Here is an 18,972-nt window from a genome sequence, read left to right as displayed (position 1 = left end):
GGAAAACCCAATGTGGATGAAGTTTTCAAGTTGCCTAGCCCCTGAAGCTTTTGGTGAGCTGGCACCCTCTTCTGTTCCTTATCTGTCAGGTCTGGGGAGGGAAAGAGTCCCTCTATCCCCAGCCATGTAATCGCAGGTGGTGTTTCATTCAGGAAATCGGGAGCAGAGAGGGGCGCTTCCAGGAGGCGATCCTTGAACCTTGGGGGCTTGTCTGTTTTCTTCCACCCTTGTCCTTCATCCCTCAGGCTGGCTCCTGAGCTAGAACTGCTAGCAAAGCAGCATCAGGACGAACGAGTTCAGAGGAGGACACCGGTGGGAAGGAGGGCACTAGGCAAAACCGGCCAGAAAGAAGAACTGAATGGAATGGGATGATGGGATACAAGGCTGGGCCAAGGTCCCCAGGCTGAGTCAGCTGGAGCCCAGCCAGCTCTTAGATCCCCTGAACACCGTCCACGCCAGCCAGTCTGGGCTTAACTCTGCCCATTTTGGAATGTTGCTCGACCTCTAGGGAATATTTCTTCAGGAAAATTTCACAGGGTGAAGTGATTTTTTGTTTGTTTTTTCTTGTGGCTAGGGAGGAGTGTGTGAGGTGGAAGGAAAAGCTTATATTTTAAAAAACACACAAAGTTTACAGCTCAATAATGAGCATATTTAGAAGTCAATTAAGGCAACTCTTGATTATTTGGGGCTTATTTGAATACTTAAAGTTTCCATATGGATTGTACCAATCTCCACATTCCTTTTTCTCTTCCTGAAAGCTTCTCTCTCTCACATTTCACTGGTTATTAACAGTACCTCAAGAAAACTCAAGAGAGGAGGGTAAAGCTGTGAAACTGTAATTAGTCAAAGGTTTCTTTCACCCACTTTAGAAGAGATGGTTACAATGAATGGACGGTCTCACTTTCCCTGTAAAATGTACACAAACACAGGGACAACAACAGAGGTACCTCCCACCCCCAACACACACATGCTCAAACAGAAGAGCTCATATCAGAAACACACCCACAGATCACAGAGGAACAATATACACAGCTGCATACTTATAGAAGTAGATACTGGTCCGCACATAGGTACATATGCAGAAATATGCACCCACAAATGGGTATGCATATAGGTACACACAGAGAAGCATTTTCAATCAGGTATGTACAGGGAAGCTAATAGATACAGAGATATACACAAGTATTCACACTTACAGATAGACACGGGTAGACACATTGAAATGTACACACACAGGCTCACACATGCTAGTCTAGTTGTAAATTTCATTTCCTGCATAATAGAGTTGGGTGTTCCTGTTTTCCACCACGTAACAGCAATCCCCTTAGATTTCTTAACAGGTTTTCAAAGATTTTTCTCACACAGCTTTTCATCTGAGGTGGAGGAAACATCATTATCCTCACTTTGAAAGTGTCTAAATCCAGAGAACTAAGTTAACTGGCTCAAGGTTGCACAGCCAGTAAGGGACAGAACCTGGACTGAAACTGTGATATGTCCCTGGCAGAGTTGTTTCTCTGCATTCCCAGAATGAGGATGGAAGTCAGAGCATGGTGACAGGATGTGGCATTAACTGCATCCAGTCTTTTGCATTAATTTTTGCCTTCATTTTAATCCCTATAATATTGTAAATAATTGAAGAGAAGCAAATGCCATGGACATTTTCATTTCCTGTAATTGCGCTGCAAAAGGGACTGTGATGGATTCTCCCCTCCTCTCGTACAAATACCCCAGGGAGTGAAAAAGAACAGGACAGTCTCTTACTTACCATTCAGAAGGCTGACGTTGAGAAAAAGTAGCAAAATGAAAACCACTCTAGATGCTGCATTTTCCTTCATGTTGGCTCCTTCCTCTTTCCACAGGAAATAAATATATCAGAGGTTCACTGAAAGAGAAGGCACAGGCAACTTTTTGAAATGGCAAAAGTCTGGTGAGGCACATGAACCACTTTATTCTGAGTGTTGGCAACTGATTCTTGCTCCTTGCTGAATGTGCATAACAAAACAGGAGGAAAGGAATGTAGGAAAATGTACCAAGTATAGCTTGGCTCAGAAGCATCGCTGTGCATACGCTGGGAAAAATTCCACCACCAGAGGTCATCCGAAGACAACGTTCAAGGTCAGCCGAGCACAAAGGGCTCCTTTGCACACACCCTAAGGAAAAATTGTTCTCTTTGCACCCCACAGTGTGAGTTGCTCAGTCATATCTGACTCTTTGAAACCCCATGGACTGTAGCTTGCCAGGCTCCTCTGTTCACGGGATTTCTCAGGCAAGAATAATGGAGTGGGTAGCCATTCCCTTCTCCAGGGGATCTTCCTGACCCATGGTTGGAACTAGGTCTCCTGCATTGCAGGTAGATTTTTTATTGTCTGAGCCACCAGTGAAGCCACCCAATAATAGATCACCTGTTTTATGTGATACAGATTGTATGCCCTACAATTGAATTGTTCTGGGAGGGCTTTGATCTACTAGCCAAAAATAAGGTAGGCCAAAAAGTCGATGCTTTCAGTTTAACTTCCACCTGGCCCCATGGATGCCACCAAGAAAGAGGGGAAAGGCTCTCTTGAAGGTTCTGCTTCGGAAGACTCTGGAAGTGTCCTGGGTCATGCGCAAGGCTGTGAGACATGTAGTGAACTCTAGCGGACCTCCACGTGATGACTCTTACCCCTTTGGAAAAGCCCCATAAACAAGAAATGACAAATCCCAGTAATAATTCAAAGTCCCTTGCATTTGAAGAATTAAGCAAATTTTGAACCTGCAGGGGTTGAGAGTTTTGAGAAATTTATTATTAATGTTATTTTTACCCCTGGAACAATTTTCAAAGCCTCTAAATGTCCTTCTTAGAAGAAAGGATTTTGAAAGACATTTGGAAAAGACTAATTAGCCTTTTTGGACTCCAAACAACTCTTGGAAAATAATAGATTTGATGAAGTAAGTATAAACTCTTGGAAGCCCATGACTTAAACCTTTAAATTTTACATTTTTTTTTTTAATCGGGGGAAGGGCATGCAGGAGCAAGGCTGCCCATCCAGGGATGTTGGAAAATACTGAAGACTGTTTGATGAGCCTTGAAAAGACCAGGCTTTACCAACTCCTCCTGGTCAGAGAGTGGATCTCCATCTGCCAGCCAGACACCACCTAACAAACAACTTCTTGAAGTTCTTTCAAGAAGAACTTGAGACATACTCAGAAATAGAATTCTCAGTGACAATACAGGTTCAGAGTTTTATGTTGGGGATTGGAACTGGAAAATGGAACAGGAAAAAGAAAGCAGCAGAAAGGGTAGAAGTTGAGAAATTATGAAGCAGAGAGAGAACTGGAAAATGGAACAGGAGGCAGAAAGGGTAGAAGTTGAGAAATTATGAAGCAGAGAGACAGCAGAGTGGCCATGCCTGCCCCCGAGGATCTTAAACACTGTTGTTCTCCCTAATCCAGCTTCACTGGGTCCACTGAGACCTGGAAGAGTTCTTTGTCCTGCACATCTGGTGATCTCAGCTTGGCCTGGGGATGGGTGTGCTACCCACTGACTGAAAAAGTTCTAAAATAAACTTGAAACTCTCCTAAATAACATTTTCCAATAAAAGTGCTTTCAGGAAGCATTTTATTCCTACGATATCCTGGAATCTGGTGAGCAGCCATGTGCACTTCTGCTTTCTTGAAACCCCTGTGTCTGGGAACTGGACACTCTCATTGTGGTCCCATTACTGTGTTTCAATAATGATTCCCAATTTACTCTGCATCTTACTCTCCAGCAGGGCAAACACAGTGCTGGGGTAAGTAAACCTTCAGAGAGAAAGATAATCCCAACTGCCCACTTCTAAGGGTGCTATGCTGAACGTTAACCTGATCTCCTACTGTGGTCTCTTCCTGCACTAGGCACATCTCCCACTGTGCACGGACCATTTTTTTATGACTGGTGAACACCAGGCTGGGGATAAATTTTGTCTCATACTAAAAACAGAGTTACCATATGATTCAGCAATCTCACTCCTTGGCATTTATCTAAGATACATATACCCGAATGTCACTGTAACACTATATTCAATAGACAAGACATGCAAGCAATCTAAGTGTCCATGGACAGATGAATAGATAAAGAAGATCTGGTATATATACACAATGGAATATTACTCAGCCATAAAAATGACTGAAATAATGCCATTTGCAATAACATGGATGGACCTAGAGATTATCATACTAAGTGAAGTAAGTCAGAGAAAGAAAGACAAATAGTATATGATATCATTTACATGTGGAATCTAAAAACTGATACAAATGAACATATTTACAGAACAGAAATAGGCTCACAGACATAGAAAACAAACTTACGGTTACTGAAGGGGAAAGTGAGTGGGGAAGGGATAAACTAGCAGTTTGGGATAAACAGATATATGCTCCTATATATAAAATAAACAATAAGGTCCTATTATACAGTACAGGGAACTATATTCAATATCTTATAATAACCTATAATGGAAGAGAACCCCCCCACCCCAATATTTGAATGTTTGGATCAGATATTATATTCAGATCTAAAATCTGGATCACTTTGCTGTACACCAGAAACTAACACATTTGTAAACCAACTATACTTCAATGAAAAAGTGTAGGTAACTTAAAACTTTTTTGTTTGAGTTCACTTCCCCATTGCAAGCAGGATCTTGATCAAGATTATTCATTCCAACTTGGGCTGGAACATCCAGAGTGTCCACAGACTGCTTGCTGTGATGGTTATAGTGGTAAATGGCTCCAAATGTTGGCAGTTCAACTAGGAAAAAGTGAACCTCACACCACCACCGGAGAACAATGATCTTGGCTTCATTTCTCAATAGCTCTCTGAGTCTGACTGGTTTAAAAATTCAAGAATGAAAACTGAAAAGCAGGTCTGTAGCAAGTCAGCACCCTCATGCCTTGCCCATGACAAACTGCTTTGGCTTCCTTGCTTCCAAATCCTCAAAGATTCTACTATCTTTATATTCCACCCATTATCTAATATCCCTTGTCACCGTGCTATGTCCCACTGTGGTAGAACCCCACCCTCCCACTTCTTCCTCATTCTGTGCATCAATGCTAAGCCTGGAAAGCTTCCCTTCTTCACCTTTCCCATTAAGCCAAGTCTCATCTACACAGGGCAAAACTTGAGAAAGCAGTCTGGCAGTTTTTGTTCCTTAATGTTTATTTATTTGGGTGCATGGGCCTAGTTGCCCTGCAGCACAGGGGATCTTAGTTATCTAACCAGGGATGGAAACTTCATCCTCTGCACTGGAAGGCAGATTCTTAACCACTGGACCAACTGGGAAGTTCCAAGGCTGGCAATTTTTGCCCTGGCCACTTGCTCTTCTGAGAAACAAGACCCACTCTCTCTGATGCAAAATCAGAGCCACAGTCCCATAGACTGGGCAGATTCCACTGTCCACAGCAGGGAGAGCAGTTGTAGGAGTGAAGGCTGGGGGAGGAGGGTCTCCTGAGAGTTAAAAATAACAGACCTGAGCTTTCACTCTCTACCGTAGGTAGACTCTATCTGCATATTCTAGCTCATCCAGCCCCTGAACCAACCCAAACGCCAGAAATCTCAGTGCTACACTTTTGTGGGACTTGTTCCCAAGACCTGGTGTCAGGTGGTTCTGAGGCAAACACAATTTCTCACCTTGTCTTGCCTCATTTGTCACTGTTGCTCTGATGTTCTATTCAGATTTTTGGCTGAGCTCCCCTGACTCTAGAAATGGGCCTAGCATGGAGGGCAGGGGTTCGGAGGACCTCTTGCAAGCCTAATTACCACAGACAAGCAGGGCCCCATCCAAGATTTGAATTTCTGAAGGACTGTCACAAATGTGAAATGCACAAATCAAAAGTATTCTGCTCAATGAATTATCACAAGACAGACACGTATATGTTACAACCAGGTCAAGAAACAGATCACTAATAGCATCCTAGAAATTCCCCTAGTGCCTCCTCCCCATCTCTACCCAGCCCTTTCCAAGAGGAGCCAGTTTTCTGACTTCTAACACTGAAGATTAGTTCTGCTTACTTTTGGACTTCATAGAAACATAATCATACAACATGCGTATTTTGACTGTGCGTGTCTGGCTTCTTTCATTTCACATTGTTGTATGATTCATCCTTGTTGTTACATGGAGTTTTACTAAAAATTCATTTTTAGTTCACATCATTCATCTTCATATTACACTGGAAGAAAGACCACAGTTTATTTCCTCATTCTACTCCTGATGGATATTTGAGGTTTCCAGTTTTTGATAAACTTTGAATTTTGCTAAGACTTATCAAGATTCTGATGGCAGAGGAGACCCACATACCTTATACCTGCTTTATGTTCCTTCCCAACTTTCTGTTCTCTGCCTTTAATGGTTAGGATACAAGATTTATAATCAAGATGCCATACATCTTGATTATAAATGCAAATTAAGTTTCAAATGCCTGTCTTGTCCTAAAAAAGCAAACCATCTCATTTCTTGCAACAAATTTTAAATGCATCCATTCATGGTCTGAAATGTTAGGAACTGTGTTTGTTGCTTCCTTTGGGGTCTGCTGGGTCAGGTCCTCTACACTCTGGGTCTCCTTACCTGCCTGCAGCTCTACCTGTTTGATGGCCTGAGGCTAACAGAACATGGTGAGAACCCCACAGTACTTTTTGATTTATAGGAATCTGGCTTTTGTTTCTAATACAGAATGCCAACATTTAGTTTGGAAAACAGAGGAGATAATCTGCTCAGGGTGGGGGGAGCAAGCAGCAGGAGGGATTGATTAGCTATTTCACACCAGGCTCAAGATTAGGGCCATTATATAAGCTCTGTTGTTGCTGCTGTTGTTGCTAAGTTGTATCCGACTCTTTGCAATCCCATGGATTGAGGGCAGTACACCAGGCTACCCTGTCCTTCACTATCTCCCAGACTTTGTTCCAATTCATATCCATTGAGTCAGTGATGCTATCTAACCATCTCATCCTTTGTTGCCCCCTTCTCCTCCTGCCTTCAATCTTTCCCAGCATCAGGGTTTTTTCCAATGAGTCATCTCTTTGCATCAGGCAGCCAAAATATTGGAGCTTCAGCTTCAAAAACAGTCCTTCTAATGAATATACAGGGTTGATTTTCTTTAGGATTGACAGGTTTGATCTCCTTGCTGTCCAAGGGACTCTCAAGAGTCTTCTCCAGCTCTACAACTTGAAAGCATGAATTTTTTGGTGCTAAGACTATGCCAAAGCCTTTGACTATATAGATCACAATAAACTAATAAACTGTGGGAAATTCTGAAAGAGATGGGAATACCAGAGCACCTGACCTGCCTCTTGAGAAACCTATATGCAGGTCAGGAAGCAACAGTTAGAAATGGACATGGAACAACAGACTGGTTCCAAATAGGAAAAAAAGTATGTCAAGGCTGTATATTGTCACCCTGCTTATTTAACTTATATGCAGAATACATCATGAGAAACGCTGGGCTGAAAGAAGCACAAGCTGGAATCAAGATTGCTGGGAGAAATATCAATAACCTCAGATATGCAGATGACACCACCCTGATGGCAGAAAGTGAAGAGGAACTCAAAAGCCTGTTGACGAAAGTGAAAGAGGAGAGTGAAAAAGTTGGCTTAAAGCTCAACATTCAGAAAACGAAGATCATGGCATCTGGTCCTATCACTTCATGGGAAATAGACGGGGAAACAGTGAAAACTGTGTCAGACTTTATTTTTTTGGGCTCCAAAATCACTGCAGATGGTGACTGCAGCCATGAAATTAAAAGACGCTTACTCCTTGGAAGGAAAGTTATGACAAACCTAGATAGCATATTCAAAAGCAGAGACATTACTTTGCCAACAAAGGTCCATCTAGTCAAGGCTATGGTTTTTCCTGTGGTCATGTATGGATGTGAGAGTTGGACTGTGAAGAAAGCTGAGTGCCAAAGAATTGATGCTTTTGAACGATGGTGTTGGAGAAGACTCTTGAGAGTCCTTTGGACTGCAAGGAGATCCAACCAGTCCGTCCTAAAGGAGATCAGTCCTGGGTGTTCTTTGGAAGGACTGATGCTAAACCTGAAACTCCAGTCCTTTGGCCACCTCATACGAAGAGTTGACTCACTGGGAAATACTCTGTTGCTGGGAGGGATTGGGGGCAGGAGGAAAAGGGGACGACGACAGAGGATAAGATGGCTGGATGGCATCACCGACTCAATGGACATGATTTTGAGTAGACTCTGGGAATTGGTGAAGGACAGGGAGGCCTGGAGTGCTGCGATTCATGGGGTCACAAAGAGTCAGACACGACTGAGTGACTGAACTGAACTGAAGCCTTTTTTATGGTCCAACTCTCACATCCATACATGACTACTGGAAAAACCATAGCGTTGGCTATATGGACCTTCATCAGCAAAGTGATGTCTTTGCTTTTTAATATGTTGTCTAGGTTCCTCATAGTTTTCCTTCCAAGGAGCAAGTATCTTTTAATTTCATGGGTGCAGTCACTGTCAGTGGTAATTTTGGAACTGAAGAAAGTAAAATGTGTCCAAATCAATAGTCAATATCTGTAGAATAAGTGAATCACTTATTATTATGAAGTCTTAAAATTGGAAAAGCAGAACAAGAATCTAAGATAGAGGAGGAAATTCTGCAGACAGAGGAACTGGTCCTGTGGTAGTACTAACAAACTCTGGACTTGGAGTGAATTTAGTGTCCTGTCATTGACAGGGGAACCTGAAGAGGTTTTCAGGACCACATAGCAGCTTCTCTTAAATGCAGACGTTGAGTGTTAGGGATGCAGTCCTGGCCCAAGGGTGTGAGGATATGAAGGTTCCAGTTCTTCCTGGGTTCAGTGCAAACGTGTGCCCACAGCAACGAAGTTTATCAGTCCATAGCCCAGAAATCAGAGTTACACATTAGTCTGTGAACTTTCCAAGCCAGACTCTTGCTCATATGTCACCCATTATTGTTATTATTTTTTAATCTCTGCAGTGATCAAGTTTCCATTTTATTGCTTCTCAAACAGGTGGTCATTTCATCCCTTGTCCTGAGATACCCTTTGGTGGGGAACATCTGGCACCTTCCATAAGGGAATCACTTCTATATAAAATGACCATCCCAGTTGAACTCAGCAGTTTAGTCCGAATATCACAGTGGTGTAGACATTACTAGAAATGGTAGAGAAACTAGTAAAAAATGTCCACCTCTGATTCCAGCCACCCTCTCCCTCCTCTCTTGTGAATCTCAGAACATCTTGAACACTCTGTCTGTAAAGAGGCATCTAAGCAGAGGGGATGTGTGGGGCATGGCCATGGCCATGTGCTGAAAGAGGTAGACAATGGACAGACATTGCAACTGTGCCAACTGGAGCCAAGTTAAGGGTTGGAATCACATCTGGGGACTCACACAGAAAGACCTTCTGGCCCTTAACCTGATCGGTTCAATGGCCACAGGGTGATGCACATGCCTTTGCACAGCAGTCACTTTAATAAAACAGAATACTGAATGCTTCCCCACGGCTGGAGGCTTGGCTTCCAAATCCAATTAAGCCAACACCACTCACTGGCCCCAACATCCCAGCAGGATCTTTGATCTGAGAGAGGCTTGTTTTCATTTAGCCTCCTTGGCTTGAAGGCAAGAACATGAACTGCATGAGTTTCAATTCTCCCGTCAATGCAGTCTTCAGACAGATGGTGGAAAATGCCCTTTGGCCTGACTTTCAGAGGAACTAGTTCCCCACAAGATCATCAACTAACAATAAAAAAAAATACACAAATTGTACATTATGTTTTACAGTTTACAGAGCTGTTCCACAGATTTCAGTGGTTTTCAATCCAGGACTCACATTAGAACCATGTAGGGAGCCATTAGATTCTCATTAGAACAATGATGCCATTTATGGATGTGAGAGTTGGACCATAAAGAAGACTGAGTGCCAAAGAATTGATGCTTTCAAACTGTGGTGCTGCAGAAGACTCTTGAGAGTCCCTTGGACTTCAAGGAGGTCAAACCCGTCAATCCTAAAGGAAATCAACCTTGAATACTCATTGGAAGGATTGATGCTGAAGCTGAAGCTCTGATACTTTGGCTACCTGATGCAAAGAGCTGACTCATTGGAAAAGACCCTGATGCTGGGAGAGACTGAGGGCAGAAGGAGAAGCGGACAACAGAGGATGAGATGGTTGGATGGCATCACTGACTCAATGGACGTGAGTTTGAGCAAACTCCAGCAGATGGTGAAGGACAGGGAAGCCTGGTGTGCTGCAGTCCATGAAGTCACAGAGTCGGACATGACTTAGCAACTGAACAACAAAGGGAGCTTATTAACTTCTACATCTTGTCCCAAGAAATTCTGATCGATTCAGAATTGGATCCACAAGCATGTGGACATTTTAACAAAGCCCTCCAGATGATTTTAATATAAAGTCAGTGCCAGGAACCACTAATGCCACCTAACACATATTATGCCTCTGCTGGGAGGCTCCCCTGGATGGGAGAGGAAACCAACTCTCAGAGAGGCTCTGCCCACCATCACATAGTGCAGGCAGCACAGCAGAAGTGGGAACCCAGTCTGTAGACTGGGAGTCCTGCCTCAAATTAACAGCCTCAAAGACAAAATGACAAAACATTTACATGGTGATCTATAGATTTTAAAGCACTTTCACCTCACAGTCTTAGTTTCTTCTTAGAATAATCCTGTGCAGTGGGCAGGAAAGCTATTATTGTTCCCACCACTACTTCACCACTCTCAAGTTAAAGGTGAGGAAAGAGAAGCTCATGGGGGTAAATGGTTTAAACCACCAACCTTATCTTAAAAGCCCCCAGTGTGCTCAGAACTGCATGGTGATAAAATTGACAAACCCTCATGTAGGATGCACTACATGCCAGGCACTGAGGTGTAAGTACTATGAATACATCCATTTCACAGATGAGGACCTGGGGCCCAGAGAGGCTCCATGAGTTTTCTAAGGTCATGCAGCCAGCAAGCAGTGGATGGAGGGAAAGGAACTCTGCAGTTGGGCTCCACGATCTGCGGTTGTTAAGCTTTTCACTTCTGATGGCTGCAAAGGAGCAGTGGACCCTACCTTCTCTCTTTCTAGTAAATGGTTCTTTCAGCAACTCCCCCTTCCCAAACCCTGCTCTGATTCAGGGTGCTGCTGGAATCTAGGGCTGGTCCTTCAAGAGCAGTGGATGTTCTTTGGCACTGCTTCCAGAGTCTCTCCTGGGAACCACTGCTCATTCCAGGTATAATGGGTTGACATTTTTGGAGGGTGAGACCTAGGAAGTGGTACTTTTGTAAATTAAAAAATTGTATTGGAATACAATTGTGTAGCAGGCTTCCTAGATGGCACTAGTGGTAAAGAACCTGCCTGCTAAGGCAGAAGAAGTAAGAGATGTGGGTTCGATTCCTGAGTTGGGAAGATTCTCTACAGAAGGGCACAGGAACCCACTCTAGTACTTTTGCCTGGAGAATCCCAAGGTCAGAGGAGCCTGGCAGGTTGCAGTCCATGGGGTCGCAGAGTTGGAAATGACTGAAGTGACTTAGGAGGGCATGACATAATTGTGCAGCATTAGCTAAAACCTCTATCAAGTCACAAACCAATAATTTCTTTCCTGTGATGGGAACAATTAAAATCTAGTCTTTTAGGAACTCTGAACTTTATAATACATGGTTGTCTATAATCATTATTTGGTGCATGTGATCTTCAGGGATTATTTATCTGATTGCCAGTTGGTACCAGAACTGGCATTTAAACAAACATTAAGATGATTCTTACGAAGCCTCAGTTCTAGCATAAAGGACTAGGGAAGGCAGATACTGGTTAGAAGATAGGATTGCATCTTCCTCCATCCTCTGGGCTTGGAAAGGGCACTTTCCTAAAAGGACTGCATTGAACTGAGTGTTTCTTATGAGAAGGGCTATGAGGTCTAAGGGACTATCCCTCAGGGGTGGAGGTTCACACCAGGGAGCAACTGTTACATTTTCAGGAATGCTGTAAGCCAGTGGGCTTCAGGTTGGTAGCTTGAAATCAGTCAGAGCAGCCATTGTATAAATTCCCACACTTATATGATGGGAATTGGCAAAATCAGAATTTTTTTTCTCCTTCTTTTTACTTTTTCTTGGGAGAACACTTGTTAAGCATTGAAGCAGCACACCCCTAACTCCACCTCCCCAGGCTCGGAGTCCCCACAAGTAAGAGGAGGGCTTAAAAGTGAGTGAAATCGCTCAGTCATGTCCGACTCTTTGTGACTCCATGGACTGTCGCCTACCAGGCTCCTCAGGCGACCGTCCATGGAGATTTTCAGTCAAGAGGACTGGAGTGGGTTGCCATTTCCTTCTCCAGGGGATCTTCCTGACCCAGGGATCAAATCTGGGTGTCCCACGTTGCACGCAGACACTTTACCATCTGAGCCACAGGGAAGCATCAAAACTTTCAGGCCAGCTTAATGCAGGTTTGCAGACACCTTTTTGTATGGGGGAGACGTCATGGATCCCAGCTCCCTTCCTTCTTCTCTTTCCTCTCATCTGCCTTCCTGTCTGTGCTGACTGAACCCTGCTCTCCTCAGAACCCTGGTCAGACTGCCCTCATTGCTGCCTCTGACAGTTGAGGCTGTGGGGTTATTATTTTCCTACTTCCTGTTGACGTCTACAATCTAAGGTTAGCAAGACCTCCAGTTGCTTAACAGGTTAGCTTTCTTATTATGGTACAGAAACCAAAATCAAATCAAACAAAAAACCAACCAAACAAAAAACCCCAGTAACCATAACCTAAGAACTCAGCTCACATTGACCCTTGTTTTTGTGCCTCCCATGGTCGCCTGGGGTTCTCTGATAGAACCTTTTCAGCCTGGGTCTATTCACTCAGCCTGGAGCATGCCCTGACCTGCCCGGCCACCTTGCCCACGGCTCTCCACAGTGGGGAGCCACTTGAGCTCTACCAGGAAGTTATCGGGTGAATGTCCATCTGTGAGAGAAGCCCAGGGAAGGCTTGCATTGGGTTCCATTCCTGGTGCTGGGATCCTGCCTGGTCAGTGGTCAAGACCCTAGTTCTCCCCAAACCAGGCCCTTCAGACTGATTCTCTGCTCAATGCCCAGATCAGTGGGCATGAAGAGTCACAGATAATGGACCAGTGACTCCTAGGGCTGGCCTGCATCCCACATTCTGCTGGCCCCAGTATCCACGGTGTGTGACCAGACCATCTTTCTGGCAGAATTCCCACATACTGCCTCCTCGCAGCTCAGCTGGTCACCTATCTGCCTTCCGGCTGTCCTTCTCACTGTCTGTCCACTCTCCTGTTCTTCTTGGAGGACTGATTGGTTTCAAGGTCCTGGTTCCTCTTGGTCTGATTGCTCTCATTCCTAGAGAGCGGGAAAACACCTCTCTGCATTTTTGATATCAGTTAGAATTAATCTCTGCACATTTGCAAAAGCTTCACACTTCCCCATTTCCTCCATTCCCTCATTTCTCAGTAAATCTATTAGCTGTTTTCACATCTGGCTCACTTCCCCTTCAAAATATGCTCAGCCCTGTGTAATGTGCACGTGCAAGCACATAGACCAGTGCGTGCATGTGTGCTCAGTCAGTCATGTCTGTAGAGTCGTGTCTGACTATTTGTGACGTTATGGATTGTAGCCCAGAAGGCTCCTCTGTCTTCGGGATCCCCCAGGCAAGAATATTGGAGTGGGTTACCATGCCCGCATCCAGGGGATCTTCCTGACTCAGGGATTGAACTGGTGTCTCCTGCATTGCAGGCAGATTCATTACCCACTGAGCCATCTGGGAAGGCCCACACAGATTAGTAATAACAGCTCAAATCAGCCCCCTTCCTCCCACTCCCAGCCCAGAACAGGTGAGCATTTACTACCACATGATTCCTGCATATTCCCAGAAAAATCCCCTAAAACCCCTCAGTCATTTAAAGAGAAAATCATGGTTGTGTCCTCTTCCACCCTGAAGGAGATTCATTGGTGGAGCTGGAAGTGGCGCAACCACATGACAGGAAGAGGAGTGGGATTCAACCGGAAGATCAGTTTGAATTATGTCAGGGAGCCAAGCAGCCTGGCTAAGGCCGAGTAATAAGATAACTTATTTGAGGAGGAGAAGCCAAGATGGCGGAGGAGTAGGACGGGGAGAACACTTTCTCCCCCACAAATTCATCAAAAGAGCATTTAAACGTCGAGTAAATTCCACAAAACAACCTCTGAATGCCGGCAGAGGACATCAGGCACCCAGAAAAGCAGCCCAACTCTTCGAAAGGAGGTAGGAAAAAATATAAAAGACAAAAAAGAGACAAAAGAGGGAGGGACGGAGTTCTGTCCCGGGAAGGGAGTCTTAAAAAGAGAGAAGTTTCCAAACACCAGGAAACCCTCTCACTGCCGAATCTGTGCCGAGCTTTGGAAGCACAGAGGGCAACATAAAAGGGAGGGGAAAAAAAAAAAAATAAACAATTAAAAATCGCGGATTGTGAGCCCTACGGTAACTCCCCCAGCGGAGAAGCAGCGCAGACGCCTGCACACGGCATTAGCAAGCGGGGGCTGGGCAGGGAAGTGCGGCACGGGCTGTGTCCCTTAGAGTAAGAATCTGGCCCGAATGTCCTGAGCGCTATCTGAGCGAAATAATTTGGGCTAGCAAACCAGACTGTGGGATATCTACCACGCGAAAAGCCAGCCCTAACCTAAGACACCGCCAGGCCCGCGCACAGAACAAAGGACTGAACAGAGATAGCCGGCTGCAGACCTTCCCCCTCCGGTGACAGGCAGCCAGAGCCGGAAGGGGGCAATCGCAGCCCCAGAGAGACACTATCTATAAAACTGTAAGCAGGCTTCTTTGCTAACTAAAACTTCTTGGGGGTCTGGACGGTCAACATCTGCCTGAGAAGGTGCGCCGGTTTTACACCCAGATAACCGAGTGGCAGGGAGGCGATAAGTCGCAGCATTGGCGCCCGCCAAACACCTCATCACCTGAGCTGCTCGACCTGGGAAGAACACAAAACGCAGGCCCAACCGAGTCTGCGCCTCTGAGGACTACCCGAGTGCCTGAACCTGAGCGGCTTGGACCTGGGAGCTCAGTCCAGGGCCGGCCTCTGATTGTTCCCGGCGGAACAACCTAGAGCCCAAGCAGTGTGGGCAGGGAGGTTACACGCGCCGTGAGCGGGGGCAGACCCAGTGTGGCTGAGGCACTGCGAGCGCACGCCAGTGTTATCTGTTTGCAGCATCCCTCCCTCCCTCCCCACAGCGCGGCTGAACAAGTGAGCCTAAATTAAAAAAAAAAAAAAAAAAAAATAGGGTCCTCCACCGTCCCCTTTGTGTCAGGGCGGGAACCAGACACTGAAGAGACCAGCAAACAGAAGAAGCTATAACAGAGGGAAACGCCTTGGAAGCTACTGGCCATAGATTAAAACCCTGTGGTTACTACGGATTACATAGGAAGGGGCCTATAGATCTTGAGAAATATAAGTCGGACTAAGGAACTGCCAAAAATGAACTGAACCCACAATACTCACAACAAAACCAGAGAAAGACCTAGATATATTTTTACTATTTTTACGATCAATCTTTCTTTCTTTCTTTTTTTTTTTTTAATTAAAAAAAATTTTTTTTAAGTCCTCTATTGTCCTTTAATTTTCACTTTTATAACTATTACTTTGCAAAAAAAAAAAAAAAAAGACCCTATTTTTTTTTTTTTTTTCTTCTTCAGCAAACTTCATATATATATTTTATAATTTTTTGACCGTGGTTTTTTTTTTTTTTTTTTTTTTTTCTTTTTTCTTTTTCTTCTTTTCTTTAACATTGCATTTTTGAAATTCCAAACTCTACTCTAGATTTTTAATTTTAGCCTTTTGATATATGTTATCAATTTTGTACCTATAGTTTTTTTCATAATTGCTGTGACTTTTTTTTTCCTCTGTTTCTTTCTCTTCTTCTTTTATATAACATCGTATATCTGCAATTCCAAACTCTACTCAAGATTTTTAATTTATGCTTTTTGGTATTTGATATCAATTTTGTACCTGTATTTTCTGTATAATTTTTGCGACATTGTTTTTGTTGGTTTGTTTGTTTTCTCTCTTTATTTTTCTTCTTCTTCTTCTTCTTCTTTTTTTTTTTTTTTTAACGTTGTATTTTTGAAATTCCAAACTCTACTCTAGATTTTTAATTTTTGCTGTTTGGTATTAGTTATCAATTTTGTACCTGTAGTTTCTTTATTACTTTCACGACCTTGTTTGTTTTTCTTTGTTCGTTTTTTCTCTCTTTCTTTTCCTTCTCCTTTTCATTAACATCGCATTTTTGAAATTCCAAACTCTACTCTAGATTTCTAATTTTTGTTTTTATGTATTTGTTACCAATTTTGTACCTTTAAGAACCCAATCTTCAGGACCCATTTTTCACTAGTGTACGAGATTACTGGCTTGACTGCTCTCTCTCCCTTTGGACTCTCCATTTTCTCCACCAGGTCACCTGTATCTCCTCCCGAACCCCTCTCTACTCTACCCAACTCTGTGAATTTCTGTGTGTTCCAGACGGTGGAGAACACTTAAGGAACTGATTACTGGCTGGATCTGTCTCCCGCCTTTTCATTTCCCCCTTTTATCCTTCGGGCCACCTCTGTCTCCTGCCTCCTTCTTCTCTTCCCTATATAACTCCGTGAACATCTCTGAGTGGTCCAGTTGTGGAGTGCACATAAGGAAGTGACTACTGGCTAGCCCACTCTCTCCACTATTGATTCCACCTCATCTCATTTGGGTCACCTCTAACTCCCTCCTCCCTCTTCTCTTCTCCATGTAACGCTGTGAACCTCTCTGAGTGACCCTCACAGTAGAGAAACTTTTCATCTTTAACGTAGATGTTTTATCAGTGGTGCTGTATAGAAGAAGAAGTTTTGAAACTACTGTAAAATTAAGACCGATAACTGGAAGTAGGAGGCTTAAGTCCAATCCCTGACTCCAGGGAACTCCTGACTCCAAGGAACATTAATTGACAGGAGCTCATCAAACGCCTCCATACCGACACTGAAACCAAGCACCACACAAGGGCCAACAAGTTCCAGGGAAAGACATAACAAGCAAATTCTCCAGCAACAAAGGAACACAGCCCTGAGCTTCAAGATACAGGCTGCCCAAAGTCACCCCAGAACCATAGACATCTCATAACTCATTACTGGACATTTCGTTACACTCCAGAGAGAAGAAATACAGCTCCATCCACCAGAACATCAACACAAGCTTCCCTAACCAGGAAACCTTGACAAGCCACCTGTACAAACCCACACACAGCGAGGAAACGCCACAATAAAGAGAACTCCACAAACTGCCAGAATACAGAAAGGACACCCCAAACTCAGCAATTTAAACAAGATGAAGAGACAGAGGAATAGCCAGCAGATAAAGGAACAGGATAAATGCCCACCAAACCAAACAAAAGAGGAAGAGATAGGGAATCTACCTGATAAAGAATTCCGAATAATGATAGTGAAATTGATCCAAAATCTTGAAATTAAAATGGAATCACAGATAAATAGCCTGGAGGCAAGGATTGAGAAGATGCAAGAAAGGTTTAACAAGGACTTAGAAGAAATAAAAAAGAGTCAATATATAATGAATAATGCAATAAGTGAAATTAAAAACACTCTGGAGGCAACAAATAGTAGAATAACAGAGGCAGAAGATAGGATTAGTGAATTAGAAGATAGAATGGTAGAAATAAATGAATCAGAGAGGATAAAAGAAAAACGAATTAAAAGAAATGAGGACAATCTCAGAGACCTCCAGGACAATATTAAACGCTACAACATTCGAATCATAGGGGTCCCAGAAGAAGAAGACAAAAAGAAAGACCATGAGAAAATACTTGAGGAGATAATAGTTGAAAACTTCCCTAAAATGGGGAAGGAAATAATCACCCAAGTCCAAGAAACCCAGAGAGTCCCAAACAGGATAAACCCAAGGCGAAATACCCCAAGACACATAGTAATCAAATTAACAAAGATCAAACACAAAGAACAAATATTAAAAGCAGCAAGGGAAAAACAACAAATAACACACAAGGGAATTCCCATAAGGATAACAGCTGATCTTTCAATAGAAACTCTTCAAGCCAGGAGGGAATGGCAAGACATACTTAAAATGATGAAAGAAAATAACCTACAGCCCAGATTATTGTACCCAGCAAGGATCTCATTCAAGTATGAAGGAGAAATCAAAAGCTTTTCAGACAAGCAAAAGCTGAGAGAATTCTGCACCACCAAACCAGCTCTCCAACAAATACTAAAGGATATTCTCTAGACAGGAAACACAAAAATTGTGTATAAATTCGAACCCAAAACAATAAAGTAAATGGCAACGGGTTCATACTTATCAGTAATTACCTTAAACGTAAATGGGTTGAATGCCCCAACCAAAAGACAAAGACTGGCTGAATGGATACAAAAACAAGACCCCTGCATATGTTGTCTACAAGAGACCCACCTCAAAACAGGGGACACATACAGACTGAAAGTGAAGGGCTGGAAAAAGATTTTCCATGCGAATAGGGACCAAAAGAAAGCAGGAGTAGCAATACTCATATCAGATAAAATAGACTTTAAAACAAGGACTGTGAAAAGAGACAAAGATGGTCACTACATAATGATCAAAGGATCAATCCAAGAAGAAGATATAACAATTATAAATATATATGCACCCAACACGGGAGCACCGCAGTATGTAAGACAAATGCTAACAAGTATGAAAGAAGAAATTAACAATAACACAATAATAGTGGGAGACTTTAATACCCCACTCACACCTATGGATAGATCAACTAAACAGAAAATTAACAAGGAAACACAAACTTTAAACGATACAATAGACCAGTTAGACCTAATTGATATCTATAGGACATTTCATCCCAAAACAATGAATTTCACCTTCTTCTCAAGCGCACATGGAACCTTCTCCAGGATAGATCACATCCTGGGCCATAAAGCTAGCCTTGGTAAATTCAAAAAAATAGAAATCATTCCAAGCAT

General features: G+C 43.3%; 1 protein-coding gene across 5 annotated transcripts in view; it reads right to left on the bottom strand.

Moving 5' to 3' along the window:
• The window catches only part of PRLR (prolactin receptor), a 196,592-nt gene that overhangs the window by 27,004 nt on the left and 150,616 nt on the right, over positions 1–18,972 (bottom strand). For all 5 annotated transcript variants that reach the window (XM_025270634.3, XM_025270633.3, XM_025270635.3 and 2 more), the window contains exon 3: positions 1,766–1,882. In XM_025270634.3, the coding sequence (XP_025126419.3) occupies positions 1,766–1,835 (70 nt within the window). In that variant the 5' untranslated portion in view covers positions 1,836–1,882. The remainder of the gene's footprint in view (positions 1–1,765; positions 1,883–18,972) is intronic.

The sequence above is a fragment of the Bubalus bubalis genome, chromosome 19 (genome assembly GCF_019923935.1).
Source record: "Bubalus bubalis isolate 160015118507 breed Murrah chromosome 19, NDDB_SH_1, whole genome shotgun sequence".
NCBI lineage: Eukaryota > Metazoa > Chordata > Mammalia > Artiodactyla > Bovidae > Bubalus > Bubalus bubalis.
Note: the sequence above shows the minus strand (reverse complement) of the source record. Positions and strands in the feature narration are given on the sequence as shown.